The following is a 19,150-nucleotide window of genomic DNA, read 5'->3' as shown; positions in this document are numbered from 1 at the left end:
TTAGATTTCTAAAAATGTGCTAGTTTATTAAAATTGAAAGTTTATAATGTTAATTTAAAAATATTAAACTGTTTTAGTTAAGTCAACGTAATAAGTCCGATAATTACGGTTATGACAAAAAATTTTAAACTTGCCAAAAACATAGATAAGCTCCAATCAATAAGCTAGATTGACAATCTGATAGGGTAACGAGGTGGTCTAATTGATATATCTAATCATAAATGGTTTTGTTTATATTATATTATTGCAGAGGTTCCAAGTAAGGTGTCACATCTTCTTGCATTAGATGGTGCTGAGGAAAGATTGCATTTGTTTGAAGCCGACTTACTTAAGGAAAACTCTTTTGATGATGCAATTAATGGATGTGAAGGTGTTTTTCACACAGCATCACCTGTAGTTTTATCACCATCAGCAACTAAGGTCAACCCTTTTGTTTTTCTTATGTTAATACCCCTTTAGTTCTACTCTTTTTTATTTTATTATTAAGATTTTTATCTAACTTATATATATATTTTAGGTAGGACTAGTGGATCCTGCAGTAAAGGGGACACTAAATGTTCTTGGATCATGTGTGAGAACACCTTCTGTGAAAAGGGTAGTGGTGACATCCTCAACAGTTTCAATTTTCGTCAAACGAGATCCTATAAGTCCAACTGATGTCGTTGATGAGACTTGGTATACAGATAAAGAATTTGTAGAAGAAACAAAGGTAAAGCATATATGTATTTGATAAGAGTTTATGCAACCTGATTATAAGCAAAACAGTGACTTTCTTTTCTTTATAGCAATGGTATGTCTTGTCTAAAGTCCTAGCCGATGAAGCTGGATGGAAGTATGCAGAGGAGAATGGGATTGACTTGGTTTCCTTACATCCTGCTCTTGTTATTGGCCCTCTTTTACAACCCACTCTTAATTTTTCAAGCAGAGTCATTCTAGATCTCGTAAAAGAAGGTAATATTTCATAAAAAAATGAGTCAAATTAATTATATTTATAGTCGTTAAAGTTTTTATGATTTATTTTCCATTATTATAAAAATAATGAACATTATGTCACACAGAAAAAGATGGACTACTTAATGGAATCTTCGCAGACTACCCTCTTGTTGATGTTAGAGATGTCGCAAATGCACATATTCAAGCATTTGAGTTACCTTCTGCGAGTGGAAGATACTGTTTGGTTGGAATAAATATGCACGCTTCCCAAATTTTGAAGATTGCAAGCCGGCTTTTTCCTTCTCTTCACATTCCAGACAAGTAAGATTTTCACCTAAAGATATTATTATTTGTGATTGTTCTAGTAAAAGAAGAAATTATGGAATATACCTTCTTTTTTTTTTTTGAAACATTCGTAATTCTTTACAATATAATATATGTTCTATATTTTCTCAATTTTTTAAACCAAAAGAATCAATGTCACCACCACCGGGTATACCTTTTAAAAAAACTTATTTTCTAATGACAGGTATAAAGATGACTTACCTGCCGTAGCAACCTATCAAGTATCCCAAGAAAAGGCAAAAAGCTTGGGGATCAACTTCACTTCTTTTGATGTGAGCCTTAAGGATACTATTGAAAGTTTAAAAGAAAAAAACTTCCTCAACTTCTAATTCTTGAGCTCCTTCTCACTCGCGTGGTGCCATTGAAGGGTGGATGTTTTAATTATTTAGGGGATGTTTGATTGGAGACTTTTGTATCCTATTATAAGATTTGATATCCATTACTATATTTGTTTGTTTACTTTTGCTATGTTATTATTGGATCAAATCTTTTAATAAATTTTTAAAACTCATTATCATTTTTCTCCCCTACTTTTGAACAATAGAATACAAAATGAGAAAATAATAAAAATAAAAATATTATTGTCTATGCATTCAATATACACCTTCAATATATATACACATATATGTATATGTATATATATGCATCATAGATACATAGATATAAATCGGATCAGATGTTGTGGTGGCCTTAGTGTGGCAGTGGTGGACCGATTTGGACGGTGCACCCTGGTCATGTACGACTTAGTTTTCAAACAACGTTTTATTTAATTTTGATTGCAACTGTTTGGTTGTCAAATTCATCTTATAGATTATTTTTCTATAAAGCATCTATTCAAATTTAAATATCAAAACGTATCATTTTGATCCCAGGTCTACAATGTTATGTAGACTTTGGTCCACCATATAAATGGCCTCCATTAACTTGTTCTTTCCGCATAACCCGCCAAACATGTACACTGTTCATATGATTTCACTTACTGTTGAAAGTCAACCTTAATAATTGTCATGTTCCAATAATCTTTAGTCATCAAATTCAAATGTTTGGTGGGTGTTGTCGGATACGTAGCATGTCGCTATAATGCAAGGAAACAACATTTTTAGCCCTGAATTTTTTATTTTTTTAAAATTTTGTCCTTGTTAATTGATTTTAACGTATTTAGTCCTTTAATTGTTAATCTGTTACACTTTCCATTCAGTCAACTACGTTAGCAAAATTTTATTTTAGAATGTTATTAATTTTTGTTATTTAGAATCAATATTCATAGTTAAAGTTTCATTCTCTCCAAGTGAATGTCATTTTTAACTATGAATACTGATTCTAAATTACAAAAACAACATCATATATTAATGGAGTTTAATAATTATATAATACTAGGGGACTAAAGATGCAATGTTATCAACAATTAAGAGACTAATTAATTTGTTTAAATTAATTTACTATGATCAAATTTCTAAAAGTGGAACAATTAAGGAACCAAAGACAAATTATTCTATGAGCTTAGGTCTACCTTACAAGGTGAACCCGGGTCCAAAATAGACAATTTACATACTGAAAGTTCACAATTTACATAGTGAATGTTCACAATATTGTAAAAGGTAAATTGTAAACATTAAGTATGTAAATTGTGAACATTCAGGAGGTAAATTGTGTATTTTGCACATGGATCCACCTTGCAAGTGGAAAGGTCCATGGTATAACACTATAACAACTAGGAACCAAAAGCGTAGTTTTCCCTATCATATACATAAGCCCAAGAACAAAAACCCAAACAAATTAGGGAAAATTGTAAAAAATGCCCCTCTATAATATGCCAATTATTAATGTCACCCATGAATTATGAGTAGTGTAAATGTTGCTCCTCAATTATCAAAATGGTGCACATATAGCTCCTCCCGTAACGGACCTGTGGTTCCCCATCGCTGGTACTTCGAATCGAGGGAGAGAAAAAACAACTAAATTACATATTTACTCCGACTTAACGGTGTCGTACACTAACAGGGAACCACATGTCCGTTACAGGAGGGGCTATATGTGCACCGTTTTGATAATTGAGGGGTAACATTTACACCCCTCATAATTCAGGGGTGACATTGATAATTGACATATTATAGAAGGGTATTTTTTACAATTTTCCCTTTATGTTAATACTAGCGGCAGGAACTAGAGCTTTGAAAGGAAAGCCAAAGCAGGCATAGGTGGGTAGAATAGTGTAAAGAAGAAGATGAAGGTGGTATGCGTGACTGGTGCCTCCGGTTTCATAGCTTCTTGGCTCATCAAGCTTTTGCTCCACCGTGGTTACACCATCCACGCCACTGTTCGCAGCCTTAGTCAGTCCAAGGTGGCTCATCTTCTTGCATTTGATGGTGCCAAGGAAAGACTGCATTTCTTTGAAGCAGACTTACTTGAAGAAACCTCTTTTCATCCTGCAATTAATGGATGTGAAGGTGTTTTCCACATAGCATCACCTATTTCTTTTTCACCATCTGCAACTAAGGTCAACTTTTATGTTTCTCTCTTATTATATACTATAATTTAGCCCTCAACTATAATATTTTTCTTGGGTTAATGCTAGATTTGATCCCTCGACCACTATTAAGATTTTAACACTTTGATTCTCAATTTCTAAACTTGTTCAATTTCATCCTCAACTATGGAATTGTACCGTTAACCAAAATAGTCATCAATCAGGACATACTATTTTGGTTTGGACCAAGGACTATTTTTGGTAAAAACTGCATAATTCGAGCTGAAATTGAGCAAGTTTGGGAGTCGAGGTCCAAAGTATTGAAATCTAGGGACCAAATAGAGTATTAACTCATTGTTTTGATTTAGTCCTAAATGATTTTGTGTGTTTAATTTGATCTTGGATTTTGATGCTTCCTCTGTTAGGATAGCTTAGTAATTTCTCCTCTATTAATATCTAATTTAGTCTTCGACTATTGTGTTTTTTCTTACCCCACAAGGCTGAATTTCCAACCCTAAGGGCCCCCACACTCCGACCCGACAGAGCATGTGGGAGGATGTAAATCACTGTGACTCAATGGGTTAGTAGACAGGGCCAAATGCCGGTGCGCACAAGGAATCTACCCACTTTGGCTATTGTGATTTTTCTTGATTTAGTCCTTGATTGTAACGGAACCATCAAAGCCCAAACCCAATTCAGCACAAAAAATCATTTATTAAGACTAAATTAAGAAAAATCACTATAGTCGAGACTAAATTTGATATTACCTGATTTCTATCTATCTGTTTTAATCTTTGAAGGCAACCTACAACTTGCATTTCCAATCATAATCTCCTGTTTCATCATCACCCAGTTATGTATTTTCATATTTTTTCTACATAAATAGGCAGAATTAGTTGATCCTGCGGTGAAAGGGACACTGAATGTTCTTGGATCATGTGCAAAAACAGCTTCCGTGAAAAGGGTAGTTGTAACATCCTCAACAGCTTCAGTTATGTTTAAACGAAATCCTATAAGTCCCGAAGAAGTAGTAGATGAAACTTGGTTTTCAGACAAAGAATATGCAGAGGAAGCAAAGGTGTGTTTGTATCTCTTTAGTACATGCTTTTTTTGTGCATATCTTCTGTCATATCCCTAACCCAGTAACCCGAGTACAAATAATCAAACAATTTATGCCAATTAATATGAGATTTTGATTACTATAGCAATGGTATGTCCTGTCAAAAATCCTTGCCGAAGAAGCTGCTTGGAAATATGCAGGAGAAAATGGGATTGACTTGGTAGTATTGCATCCTACAATTGTAATTGGCCCTATTTTACAGCCAACTCTTAACTTTTCAAATGCGTTGTTTCTTGACCTCATAAAAGAAGGTAATATTTCTTTTAAAATGGAACCAAATTAAACTTATGTTGATAAAAGTTGAGATGATTTTTTACCATTATTATCAGCCTGAATAGAATGATGAATGTCATGTTACACAGGCAAGGAAGTAATGCCTACTGGAATCTATACTTTTGTTGATATTAGAGATGTTATAAATGCACATATCCAAGCACTTGAGTTACATTTAGCTAGTGGAAGATATTGTTTGGTTGGGACAACAATACACTCTTCCCGAGTTTTGAAGATTGTAGGCGAACTTTACCCTTCTCTTGCCATTCCCGAGAAGTAAGATTTTTAACAAAAGACGTTTATGAGAATGTTCTTAGGCAAAACAAAAAATTACAATAAATTTTTTCTAAAAGAAAATATTTTTTCTTATGATAGATATAAAAATGACTTGCCAGAAGTACCGACATACCAGGTATCTCAAAAAAAGGCAAACAGCTTGGGCATCACCTTTACTTCTTTTGATGCGAGCCTTAAGGATGTTGTTGAATGTTTAAAAGAGAAGAAGTTCCTGAGCTTCTAATTCTTGGGCATCTCATTAAAGCATGAAGAGGATGTTGCAACAATCTATTCAAGAGACATAACAAATTTTACTGTAAATCATGATCTAAAATTTGAAAGTTTCAAGTTTATAATATTTATAAAGAGAACTCACTTTTTTTTTTTTTTCATATATTTGAGCAATTTTCAACTGTTGATCTATCTAAATAGATAGATCAGATTAGTCATCACTTTTTTTTGTAGGGGGAGCATGAATGTTCTCCTATGAACCCTCCTATCCTATATTTATATGTTTTTGGAAAGGGACTCTATATTTTTTAAAGGTACAGGTGCTACTACTAAAGGGGTCTAATATTTTTTTTAAAGGTATTACCAGTGTTGCAAAAATCGGGCCTAGGCGCCGATTAATCGACGGCTAGGCGCTAGGCGGTCGGCCACCTAGGCGCCCTAGGTGTCCGTCTAGGTGCTCTAGGCACTGATTAATCGCTCTAGGCGCCCGCCTAAGCGGTCGCCAGGCGCCTAGCGATTTTTTCAACCTTGGGTATTACTACTACTACATTCACACAAATAGTTTGAACTTTATGCATACAAATAGTGAATCTTATATGTATAGATAGTAATACTAGATTTAATAAATATCATATTTTAAATAAATGAGGGTATGGTGTGCCGAATAAGTACAACTATATGTTCTACAAATATTGAACTTTATGTGCAACATAAATGAGTCTAAAATATACATATATACCTAAATAATCAACCTTTACATGCTCAAATAATGAACCTTATATACACAAATAGTGAACCATGTGCATATAAATAGTGAACCTTCAAACTGTTTTTATATTATTTTATACACATTCAAATAATGAACATTATATATAAAAATAATGTAACTTGGACATAAAAATAATATATCATATGTATGATCTACACAACTGTATAAATTATGATCTACCTAATGAGCATGTCCAACTGTTGGGAGGACCGGCCCAACCGGCCATATGAATAATTAACCACATGAAGAATGGTTCAAACTTCACTACTCAATTAATTAATTTGTATCATGATGTGGCGTGCAAACATATATGAATATATATAAGTTGACAGAGGTGCTAGATAGGAAAATTTATAATCTAAAGAAGAGGATGAGCGGACAGGGGAAGGTGGTATGCGTGACCGGTGCTTCCGGCTTCATAGCTTCTTGGCTCGTCAAGCTTTTGCTCAACCGTGGTTACACCGTCCACGCCACCGTTCGCAACCTCAGTCAGCCCCCTCTCTTTATCTCTTTTTATCCTCATATATGTGTTTGATTATGGTCTTTTCAAATCTCTCTCACATATATTTATAAAAAAAAAAAGGTTATCGATACCATAAATTTTAGCAATACAAACTCAATATCTTCACCATATATAGGTTATCATGCGATCTACATTTTAGCATTTTTTTCTATTTGGTTCATTTTTTTTAAAATGAACATATTATTTGTTATTATTATTTTTATAATAATAATAATAATAATAATAATAATAATAATAATAATAATAATAATAACATATAGTGATGGTGGTGGTGTGGTGATGGTGGGGTGGTAGTAGTGTTATGGTGGTGTTGGTGTTGGTGGTAGTAGTGGTGGTGTGGTGGTGGTGGTGGTGTGGTAGTGGTAGCCGGTGGTGGTGGTGGTGGTGTTGGTGTTGGTGTTGGTGTTGGTGTTGGTGTTGTGGTGGTAGTGGTGATGGTGATGGTATGGTGGTGGTGGTGTACGTGGTAGTGGTGGTGTTATTGGTGTTTGTGGTGGTGGTGGTTAGTGATAGTGGTTTGGTGGTGGTGTGGTAGTAGTGGTTGTAGTGGTGGTAGTGGTGGTGATGGTGGTGGTTATTGGGTGGTGTGGTGGTGGTGTGATAGTAGTGGTTGTGGTGGTGGTGGTATTTTTGGTGTTGGTGGTGGTAGTGGTGGTGATAGTAGTAGTGGTAGTGGTGGTGGTGGTTGTGCAGTAGTGGTGGTACATGGTTGTTGGGTGGTGTAGTGGTGCTGGTGGTGGAGTTGGTGGTGCTGCTACTGCCTGCTGGTGGTTTTATGGTGATTGTTTTGGTTTGGTGGTTGTTGACTTGTTGTGGTAGTGGTAATAATAATAATAATCTAGAAACTAACTTAAAAAATAAGAGGCTTTCAAAAAAAAAAACTTAAAAAATAAGAGAGGGAAGAGAGATGGAAATTAAAGAATTTGGAAAATGTCTCCCCACTAAAAAATTGGGAAGACATTTTTTGCTAAATTGAGCATTTTTTCGCTTCGACGAAAATGAATATTTTCTTTTGACTTCATTTTCTTTGATTACCCGAAAATTCGGAAGTCATTTTCTGGGTTTTCTAACAAATCGGACCCTAAAACTAAGCGATTTAAGGTTCATTTGGAAGCCTGGAAATTGTTTTCCGAAAGATATTTTTAAAAAATGACTCATTTTTTGAAAAATAATATAATTTTTTAATATTTGACTAAAGATAAGAAAACTATGATATTCTGTTTGGTTGAAAGTTAACAAATTACATTTTTTCTATTTGGTTCATTTTCCTGAAAATGAATATATATATATATATATATATATATATATATATATATATATATATATATTAATGTTACTGACTCTATTACAATGTAGTATCTGTTCATAACTACTTTCTCAACCTATTGAAGAACAAAGAGTCTATATATATCGCATCCACTAAGCTCGAACCCACAATCTCCCATAGAAGGGAGTAGCTTTTTCGAGTATTTCCCACTAAAAATTATTTAAAAATTAAGAATTCGCTTGAAAATTTGAAAAATATTTTATGAAAAATAATTTCTAAAAAATTACTCATTTTTTGAAAAATATTTTAATTTTTTGGTGTTTGGCTGAATGTCTCTAACTATTTTTTTTTTATGTTTGGCTAAAAGTTAAGAAATTACATTGTTTTTTTTATGTTTTGTTCATTTTCCTGGAAATGAACATATAATAACAATAATAATAATAATAATAATAATAATAATAATAATAATAATAATAATAACAATAATAATAATAATAATAATACTAATAATAATACTACTACTACTACTAATAATAATAATAATAATAGTAATAATAATAATAATAAAAAACAACAATAACAACAACTGGCTTTGGTTCTTTGGCTTTAGAATAACTGGTGTAAACTTTATTACATTTTTTGTCTGTTTCATTAAAAAAAAAAAAAAAAAAAAAAAAAAAAAAAAAAAAAAAAACATTTCACATCAAGTGGCGTATGCCATTCACATGTTTTAGGCTAACTACACATATTTTACTTATTTATGGTTTGATTGTACCCCTTTTTTTTTTTTTTTTTTTTTTTTTTAATAACTTTAGGGTGTGTTTGGAAACCTGGAAAATGAGTTATGGAAATCAATTTTCAAGTTGTCATTATTTGAATGTGCTTGGAAAATCAAGTCAACGAAAATCATTTTCCGTTGACTTTGAAAAATAGGCTTGTTTTGGAGGAAAATGACTTTTTTTTTTTTTTTTTTTTGGAGGGAAGTCAATTTCCAACTTTTACACCAACGTCACACCACCACCAACATCATCAACACCACCACTACTGCAACCGCCACCACTACTATACCACCGCAACCATCGCCAGCACACCACCACCACTACCACCACCAACACCATACCACCGCAACCACTACTACCACCAACACCATCAACACCATACCACCACTACCACCACCACCACCATACCACCGCAACCATCCTCGCTGCCACCACCACCACCATACCACCTCCACCACACTACCACCGTCGCCGCCACTACCACCACCATACCACCGCGACCACCGTCGCCGCCACCACCCCCACCATCACACCACTACCACCACCACCATACCACCACCGCCGCCACCACCACCACCATACCACCACCGTCGCCACCACCACCATTCCACCGCAACCACTGCCACCACCACCACCACCATCACACCACCGTCGCCACCACCACACCACCACCATCACATCACCGCCACTACCGCCACCGCCGCCACTACCACCACCATACCACCGCCGCCGCCGCCACCACCACCACCATCACACCACCGCCACTACCACCACTGCCGCCGCCACTACCACCATCATACCACTGCAACCACCGTCGCTGCCACCACCACCAACGCCGCCACTACCACCATACCACCGCCACCACCACCATCACACCACCGATGCCGCCACCACCACGATTATACCACCGCAACCACCACCACCACCACCACCACCATACCACCGCAACCACCGTTGCCGCCACCACCACCACTGCTACCACCGTCATAGCACCACCAGTTATTATTATTATTATTATTATTATTATTATTATTATTATTATTATTATTATTATTATTATTATTATTATTATTATATAACAAATAACATCACTACCACTACATCACCACCACCACCATAATATTTTTGATATATTATTAGTTATTTTTTTATTATATTTAAAATTATTATTATATTATTATACATGTTGTAATATTCTAAATAAAATAATTAAAATGTTTAATTATACAATACTACTCATTTTTTAGAAAATGAACCAAACACACAAAAACAGTTTTCCAAAATGCAACCAAACACTGGAAAGGAAAATATTTTCCGGAAAATGACTCATTTTTCAGAAAACATTTTCCAGAAGTCATTTTCCTGCTTTCAAAATGGACCCTTAGTGATTCAATTGCATAGAAATAAAAAGTTCGGTGACCTATTTTATATTTTTTTCCCAAAAAAAAAATTCATCCTTGAAAGTAGTGATTGACATTCTTGAAATCTTAATTATATGGTTAAGTCTTCTGGATTTCCTTTAAAAAAAAAATTAATTCAAATAGTATTTACAATTTTTCAAAGGTTGAAACAATTGCAAATACTATTTATTTGTACGTTTTTTAAAAAAAAAATTAAAAATTGCAAACATTTGTGTACGTATCTATTTTAATAATAAGTTTAAATAATTATAATAATAATATTATTATATTATATTATATTTCGAGATTGACTTGAACTTGTAAGAATGTAGAAGAAATTGTAATGAATTGAAAAATATTGACATGAAAATTAATGTGGTCCATTTTTAAAATGACTCATTTCAGAGATAAATTTAAGATAATTATGCAAGTATTTGAATTACAACTAACATTTGTAATTCTGACACACACTTTTAATATGTACATGGAAAAAGCAACTTTTTGTTATTTTGTTGATTTATTTTTTAATCTGTACTACTCCCGCTGTCTCATTTTATGTGTCTGACTCGATTAATGAGACTTGACAAAAATTATTTTTAATTCAAATTTTTATAATATTAAGTTTAGTGTTAGTATACAAAATTCATATATTTAGAAACTACATTTGAAGTATTATTAAACACAAAAAAATCAAATTTAAAAATGGGTAAAAAATACTAAAGAAAATAAACAAAGAAGAAAAAATTGATTTGATCAATGAATAATAAGTATTGAGCATATAACCATTAATGTGCAATCCAACTATCAGCTTAGATTTTTTGTTGAGATGAAACACATGCTTTAATGGTAAGTATGACAGATAAAATGAGACAAAGAGTATTATTTTTAAGAACAAATTTAAATAATATTATTATATTATATTTTGAAAATGAATTGAAAGTGAAAAAGAGTTGTAGAGATAATTGTTGATGTAGGACAAGAGAAACGACGAGAACACAAACAATATAAAATTATAAATCAAAATTAAAGACTCCGATAATAATCCAAAACGGGAAAATGACACTTTTTACCCCTGAGTTATATATTTATAGCACTTTTTCTCCCTCAATTATTTAGGTAAGCACATTAGCCCCCTCAATTATTTTAAAAATGGTGTTTTTTCCCCATGATATATTAAATTGACATTTATACCCTTAAAATAAACATTTTATTTATTTTACTACTCCAACAAATTATTGCGTATACGTAGGGATGACCACGGTTCGATTTGAATTGAACCGGATACTAAAGCAATCGAATTAATAGTTTACGGTTATAATTCAGATCTAGAACCCAATATTTAAATGTCAATTTATTAAAATTATGTATCAAAAAAATTGAATCTTGAACCGTGAACCGGCGGTTCCAGATCTGATTCGCGGTTTTGTACCGTCTTTATTTTAAAATTTTATTTTTTATTTTAAAATAGTCTAAATTCAACAATAAATGTATTTTATTTTTTTAGTTCGGAACATGAACCGTCCGTTCCGGTTCACGATTTTAATAAACTCTAAATATCGAATTTCGATTCTAAATTGTAATTGGAATATTTCGGTTTGGTTGCTATAGTGTTTGTTTAGTTTGAACCAAATTATGGTCATAATTTGTTGGAGAAAAAAATAAATTAAATATTTAGTTTAAGGGTAACTATGTCCATTTAACATTTCAGGGGATAAAACAACCACTTCAATAATTTAAGGAAAAAAAAATACTATAAGTATATAATTCGGGGGGAAAAAGTGTCATTTTCACATCCAAAACTGTCTTCCTCAAACCTTAATTATGAAGTCTGGGTTGAATAGGAAATCGGAAAATAGGGAGTTGCAAATATTTAAAGTATGCATGGGAAAGGTGAAATAAACATAAAGAAAATTACAAGAATTAAGAATATTTAAAGCTAATCCAAATTCTCAATAAAAGCCTCAACCAAACAGAGCCTATGTGTCTTAAACATCATGCATGCGGCCATTCTTATTTTCTTAATTCTTATGTTCGTTCTTGTTCCGCATCAAGTACGATCTTAGTTAGTGTGTAAGGGGTGTCCCCAAATCAATCAATTATTCAATTTACATTTTTAATATACTAAAGTTACATTACTTTTATACTGAAAATATATTATTTGAATACTGAATGTATATTATTTTGTATATTATCAAATAATCTACCTTTAAGAGATAAATAATGTAGATTTAGTATATTAAAAATGTACCTTTTATTCATGATTCACAGAAAAATTTGCCTCCAATATCCAATTCTATCAATTGCGCATGCTGCCAAATTATTATAAGCATTGATGTATATATGTATTTGTGTTTCTTTCATAAATAAGGATGTCAATTTTAATTAGTTTGAAATTGATGAGCTCGCCGGATAAGAATTAAAAATTTTAGGGGTAGAAAAAGAAATGTTAGTCCGATAAAAAAAATTGTCAGAACAAACCTGAAACGGGTAAATTGGATGGCCTAAAGGGCTAGCTTGAAATTTCGTTGACTAGTCCGATAGCTCGAGCCACTTAAGGTTATTATTTTTTTACAAGTGGAACAAAATATACATAAAATTTATATATAAGCTCATCTTTAGTTTATATATATATATATATATATATATATATATATATATATATATATATATATATATATATATATATATATATATATATATTAAATTTGTAAAAAAAAATTAATAAATTTATTACAAAATAAAATATTTTTTTATGAAAATAAATAATAAAAAATAAATACTTATTATAATTATTATATTATAGTGTAAATATATTAATTATTTTTAGTTGGAGTTTAGAAATTGAAGTTTAAATTAATTGAATGATGTATAAGTTTATATTTATTAGTATAAATGTGCTAGTTTATTAAAATTGAAAGTTTATAATGTTAACTTGAAAATGTAAAAAATTTAGTTGGAACCCAATGTTTTAGAGTTATGACAAAGAATTTTAAACCTGACAAAAAAAAAAAAATTAATTGTGATGGGGATATGGAACCCTAGGGGGTCCATTTTATTGGAAAAGTATTGGCCCAAGTGCGGGTGATGAAAGAAGGAGGTCGGCCCAAGTCTTATTGGGCTGGGAAGACAAGCATGCATGGTGGGCCGGGGTGAAGAGCATAGACGGGAGGTGGTTTGGGGTGTCGTCAGGAAGCGTCGCCGGCTCGGGCGGAATCGGCTCGGGTGGTGCGCCCTTGCCCGGCACGGCTAACGCACCCGGTGGCGCGACCAGCGCACCATGCGCGGCTGGGCGCGAGCGTAGCGTCTCCGTGCGAGGCCACGGGGGCGGTGCCCGACAAGCGCCCATGGCCGGGGGAAGGCACTAGCCCCAGCCGGCGGTAGCGCGCCCGGTGCGCGGCGGTGTGCGGTCGCCGGCACTGGGCGGGTGGGGCCGCTCGGGGTGCGGGGGTGCGTGGGAGAAGAAGGTGGGGGCGTCGGTCCGTGGCGAACGTGTGAACTGCTGTGCGACAAACGAGGGAGTGCCGTCTGAGTAGTGGGACACGTAGACAGCCAAAGGGGGAGGGGGCCTGCTATAAATAGGGGCCCTGGATCTTTGGCTAAGGGCAACTTAGACACGACAGGCACACTGGTCTAGTGGTCCTTGGTCTATACTTTCAACCCAGCCATCTGAGTTCGATTCCTCTCAGTAGCATATCTAGCTATAGTGCGCCCATTCCTTGGGCCGCGTTCTTTGTATTTGGGTCGCCATTCTGGGCCTGTACCTTAGACTTGTACATACTATTTTGGGCCTAGCACCCTGGGTAATAAAGTCATTACTTTCCTACCCCCGTCCCATTTTCTTATACCCGGTTTATGGTGGACCCGGTCCCAATAAAATCATCAAATAGATAAGCTTGAATCGATAAGATTGACAATTTGATAGGGCTAAATTTTGGTATGAGGTACGTTTTAGTTTCATTTTTTCTAATCACAATAGTTTTATTATAGTAATGTTGAAGTATACTTTTAATTACACTTCATATATTTCTGCTATCTAGTTTCATTTAATACACACAATATGTTCATTATAGAAATACTAATGTATCATTTTAATTGCAAAGCATGTTCATTTGACAATATACATATTTGTATAAGCTCTGCTATTTAGTTTGTTTTATACATACAATAGGTTCATTATAGTAATACTAAAGTATCATTTTAATTTGACAATATACATATATGTATGAACTCTCATATTTAATTTTATTTTATACACACAATATAATAGGTTTAATATAGAAACACTAAAGTATCATTTTATGTTCATTTAACAATATATATATTTATAGTGTATCACCATGGTCCACACAGCTACTCCACCATATAACATTTGTCTGATAGGGTAATGGGTGATGGTCCAATTCTCTAATCATAAATGGTTTTGTATATATTATATTGTTGCAGAGGATCCAAGTAAGGTGTTACATCTTCTTGCATTAGATGGTGCCAAGGAAAGACTGCATTTGTTTGAAGCCAACTTACTTGAAGAAAACTCTTTTGATGATGCAATTAATGGATGTGAAGGTGTTTTTCACACAGCATCACCTGTAGATTTATCACCATCAGCAACTAAGGTCAACCCTTTTTTGTTATCTTTTTTTGTTTTTTTTTTTGTTTTTTTTTTTTTTTTTTTGTTTTTTAGTTTTTTCTAAATCATATACATTTTAGGTAGGACTAATTGATCCTGCAGTAAAAGGGACACTAACTATTCTTGAATCATGTGTGAGAACACCTTCTATGAAAAGGGTAGTTGTGACATCTTCAATAGCTTCAATTTTCATCAAACGAGATCCTATAACTCCAACTAATGTAGTTGACGAGACTTGGTACACAGATAAAGAATTTGCAGAAGAAGCAAAGGTATGCATATGTTTGATAAGAGATTCACACAACCTGATTATAAGCAAAATACTTTAATTTGTGCTAATTTATGTGACTTTTTTTTTTCTTTTATAGCAATGGTATGTCTTGTCTAAAGTCCTTGCAGAGGAAGCTGGATGGAAGTATGCAGAGGAGAATGGGATTGACTTGGTTTCTTTACATCCTGGTCTTGTTATTGGCCCTCTTTTGCAACCCACTCTTAAATTTTCAAGCGGAGTCATTCTAGATCTCGTAAATGAAGGTAATATTTAATCAAAAAATTAGTCAAATTAAATTAATAGTTGTTAAAATTTTGATGAATTTTTTTCATTATTATTATAAAGTTGATGAATGTATGTTATGTCACACAGGTAAAGAAGCAGTACCTAATGGAATCTATCCTCTTGTCGATGTTAGAGATGTGGCAAATGCACATATCCAAGCATTTGAGTTACCTTCTGTCAATGGAAGATACTGTTTGGTTGGGATAACAATGCACTCTTCTCAAATTTTGAATATTGCAAGCCGGCTTTTCCCTTCTCTTTCCATTACTGACAAGTAAGATTTTCAGCTAAAGATATTATTGTTTATGTGAATGTTCTTAGTAAAAAAACAAAAGAAATAATTATGAAAATATACCTTTTAAAAAATTTATTTTCTAATTACAGATATAAAGATGACTTGCGTGCAATAGCAACCTACCAAGTATCCCAGGAAAAGGCAAAAAGCTTGGGGATCAACTTCACTTCATTTGATGTGAGCCTTAAGGATACTATTGAAAGTTTAAAAGAAAAAAGCTTCCTCAACTTCTAATTCTTGAGCTTCTTCTCACTCACGTAGTGCCATTGAGATCAGAGATGCATGTTTTAACTGTTTAGTCTATGTGAGTAGTATTTAGCTGTAATTTTGTATTGAAGTGTGTCTTAAATTCTTATGTTAGCTAAAAATTAAACTTACATCACCTTATTGTCAAGATTATATCAACTTTTCTGTATGTTAGAACATTTTCAATGTGCGTGGGATTTTAAATATGTCATACTATACAATATTTCTTGCCCTTGCTCACAACCATACAATGTTCCTATATTGAACTATGTGTCTATGTAGAAGAAAATATTCATAGTACGTGCACAATGCCCGAATATATATGCTACTATATCTAGATATTGTGATTCGAAAAGAAAAATTTTGTTTGAGCAGCACATACACACTAAAGCACGCACCCACAATTTGTTTTAAAGTGGTGGGCAACATTTGTAAACCACTTATTTTAAAGTGGAGTAACCTTAAATCTCCAGGCCAGCTATCCCACCTAAAAGAGATGTCTATAATTCAGCAAAGGGATTAGTCACTGTGTCCGATGGTGAAAACCCGGAGATATAAAAAAAATGAATATAAAAATTGAGAATTTCAATTCAATTATTTATAGAGGAAATTTCAATTTTGATCATATGACTATAGATGCTTTGTTAATTTCAACACCGGACTTTCAAAAGTGTCAATTTAGTACCTTGACTATGCAATTTTTATCAATTTTGGTCACTCCAGTTAAATTGCCGGTTAAATTTCGCAGGAAAAACTTAATCTTTCATTTAGTCTATAATTTGAGGGGCAAAATCGTCTTTTGAATTCTGGTAAAATCATCTTTTTTCCGGCGAAATTTGACCGGTAATTTGACCGGAGTGACCAAAATTGACAAAAATTACATACTCAAGGTACAAAATTGACACTTTTGAAAGTCGGGTACTAAAATTAACAAAGCCCCTATAGTCATATGACCAAAATTGAAATTTTCTCATTATTTATACTTGAAAGAGAATATGTAACATAAAGATCAAAATGCCATACTCATCATCATCATCATCATCTCATTCCCAACCTTGAAGAGTTAATTTACCATCACTAATGTTTATATTGGCTCTCGCAGTGGCCAAAAAGGAATTTCCTAAAATATTTAAAGTGTAAAACGCCTTTTTTTTTTCTGAATTGTGGAATATATTACAGTAGTGTGTGCGTATATATGTTATGGCGTGTGCAAATTGAATATATGGTTTTTATTGTTTTTATAAAGTCGAAATTAGTATTTGGTGTGACCATTAATTTATGTTGGTGGGTTGTTTGTGAAAAAGATTTAAAGAGTAAAAAGGCTAGTGTTTTTTTTTTTTTTTTTGCCTATAAATTATATATTACGGTAGTGTGTGCATTTATATGCTTTGGCGTGTGCAAATTGAATTAATGGGGTCTTTTTTTGGGGTTTTATATCCGAAATAAGAATTTTGTGTCCGCATGAGTTCATAATTTTGGTGTGAGTTTAAAGGAAAAAGTTTGGGACAGTATTGTTTATTTGTTTTTGTGTGGTCCAGCGTTGGAAATAAATTTGGCTTGTGCGATCAAATATAACATGGTAGTGTGTGTGTATATGTGCTATGAGGTGTGCAAATTAAATGTTAGAGGTCTTTTTTTTTAAAATAATAAATAAAAAACCCAAAATTAGTATTTGGTGTGAGCGTGTAATCAAGTTGGTTGTTTGGTTGGCAAAGAAAAAAGTTTTAAAGAGTCAAACGGCTTGGTTTGTTTTTTTTTTTTTTTTTTTTTTTTTTTTTTTTTGGACGGACGGAGGTATATATTACGGTACTGTGTGCGTATAAATGTTATGACGTGTGCAGCTTGAAGGGAGGGTGTTTTTTTTTCTTTAATTTTTCGAAATACATATTTGGTGTCTGCGAGATTTCATAAAGTTGGTATTTGGTGTATGCGTAAATGTGCAACAGTCTGTGCAAGTTATTGCAAAGCGGGCTTCGCATGACTTTGTTATTTTTAATTTTAAAATTGTTATTGTATTTTAAAATGGTTGGTGGTCTGAGTGAGCATGAAACATCCAATTTTCTATTTTTTGTGCTTAAATTTAATAATGTAATGCAGAAGCACTGGTCGTGCCATTGTGATAATCGTGTGTGCGTATCTGTGTTTAGGCGTGTGCATATTATACCATTACGGTCACTGTAATTTTTGTTTTTTATTTTTTAAACAAATGGTTACAAAAACTAAAAATTAAATGTGTGCGCATTCATCACGTTGTTTTAATTTCAAACGGAGAACATGATAAAGATACATGGCGTTGGGATTTTATATGTTAAAGAAATTGTTTATTAACCGGGATGTGTGCATAACTATTGTTGGGCATGTGCAATTTACTGATAGTGGGCTTCCACAAGATGTCAGTATTTGCATTTTGTGTCGTTAAAAGTACGAAATTGTTATTTGGTGTGAGTGTGAAATCGTGATTCATTCATTTTAAAATGGAATCTTACAGTGGTGTGTGCATTTTTGTGGTATGATGTGTTTCAAGTAAATTATACCATTATATTATTGCTTTCAAGTAAATTCTTCTGATCTACTTATATATACACCGAAAGTAGATTTGCAGGATACAAAATGCACAAACTTCATAATTCACTCGCACACACCTGGATATTAAAAGACCAAAAGAACAAACTCAGGAACAGAAGCACACACAGCAACCAAAAGTAATAACAAAGCCAATATGTTAACCAAAGAATCACAAAAAGAACCACTAATCATAAACTAACACACGCACACTAATCACATCAGTTACCGGAAGGACCAAAAGTGTCCAAAATATGATAGTCTGGGTTGTTAAATGACAAAAATGATTGTCTAGGACTAAATTTGGAATTGCCACCAAAGACAATGGACCTCCATTGGAAATAACTCATTGAGAAATTTTTTTTATAAAAAATGAAGAGATAAAAGTACCTTTTTCCTAAAATAGGATTTCATCAGAAAATTCATCATATCGAAAGGACCAAAAGTATCTAAAATTTGATAGTCGATCTAGAGTGTTAAA

General features: G+C 33.3%; 2 protein-coding genes across 4 annotated transcripts in view; both read left to right on the top strand.

Annotated features, from left to right (window-relative positions):
* LOC109147854 (cinnamoyl-CoA reductase 1-like) overlaps positions 1-1,748 on the top strand; it is a 42,500-nt gene extending 40,752 nt beyond the window's left edge. Inside the window, exons 4-6 of the mRNA XM_019295515.1 lie at positions 786-951; positions 1,059-1,254; positions 1,463-1,748. Coding sequence (XP_019151060.1) covers positions 786-951; positions 1,059-1,254; positions 1,463-1,607 — 507 coding nt within the window. The 3' untranslated portion in view covers positions 1,608-1,748. The remainder of the gene's footprint in view (positions 1-785; positions 952-1,058; positions 1,255-1,462) is intronic.
* Positions 1,749-3,478: 1,730 nt separating this feature from the next.
* On the top strand, positions 3,479-16,260 carry LOC109147863 (cinnamoyl-CoA reductase 1-like). 3 transcript variants are annotated; one of them, XM_019295523.1, is made up of 7 exons: positions 3,488-3,508; positions 6,782-6,902; positions 14,827-14,996; positions 15,091-15,282; positions 15,379-15,544; positions 15,654-15,840; positions 15,951-16,260. In XM_019295523.1, exons 1-7 carry the CDS (start codon positions 3,503-3,505, stop codon positions 16,093-16,095), a joined length of 987 nt encoding a protein of 328 aa, XP_019151068.1. In that variant the 5' UTR covers positions 3,488-3,502; the 3' UTR covers positions 16,096-16,260. The 3 variants fall into 3 exon arrangements, with proteins under 3 accessions (XP_019151073.1, XP_019151078.1, XP_019151068.1); XM_019295528.1 differs by lacking the exons at positions 6,782-6,902; positions 14,827-14,996; positions 15,091-15,282; positions 15,379-15,544; positions 15,654-15,840 and adding exons at positions 4,632-4,823; positions 4,951-5,116; positions 5,228-5,414 and having other exon boundaries at positions 3,479-3,775; XM_019295533.1 differs by lacking the exons at positions 6,782-6,902; positions 14,827-14,996; positions 15,091-15,282; ... (1 more) ...; positions 15,654-15,840; positions 15,951-16,260 and adding exons at positions 4,632-4,823; positions 4,951-5,116; positions 5,228-5,414; positions 5,514-5,741 and having other exon boundaries at positions 3,479-3,775.
* The last annotated feature ends 2,890 nt before the right edge of the window (positions 16,261-19,150 follow it).

Source organism: Ipomoea nil, unplaced genomic scaffold, assembly GCF_001879475.1.
Source record: "Ipomoea nil cultivar Tokyo-kokei standard unplaced genomic scaffold, Asagao_1.1 scaffold0268, whole genome shotgun sequence".
Classification (NCBI taxonomy): Eukaryota; Viridiplantae; Streptophyta; class Magnoliopsida; order Solanales; family Convolvulaceae; genus Ipomoea; species Ipomoea nil.
This window is presented reverse-complemented; position numbering and strand designations above follow the sequence as displayed.

Coding starts and splice junctions, on each gene's coding strand:
- LOC109147863 (XM_019295523.1), top strand. Junction 15,545..15,653: donor TCTAGATCTCGTAAATGAAG/GTAATATTTAAT, acceptor TATGTCACACAG/GTAAAGAAGCAGTACCTAAT. Junction 15,841..15,950: donor TCTCTTTCCATTACTGACAA/GTAAGATTTTCA, acceptor TTCTAATTACAG/ATATAAAGATGACTTGCGTG.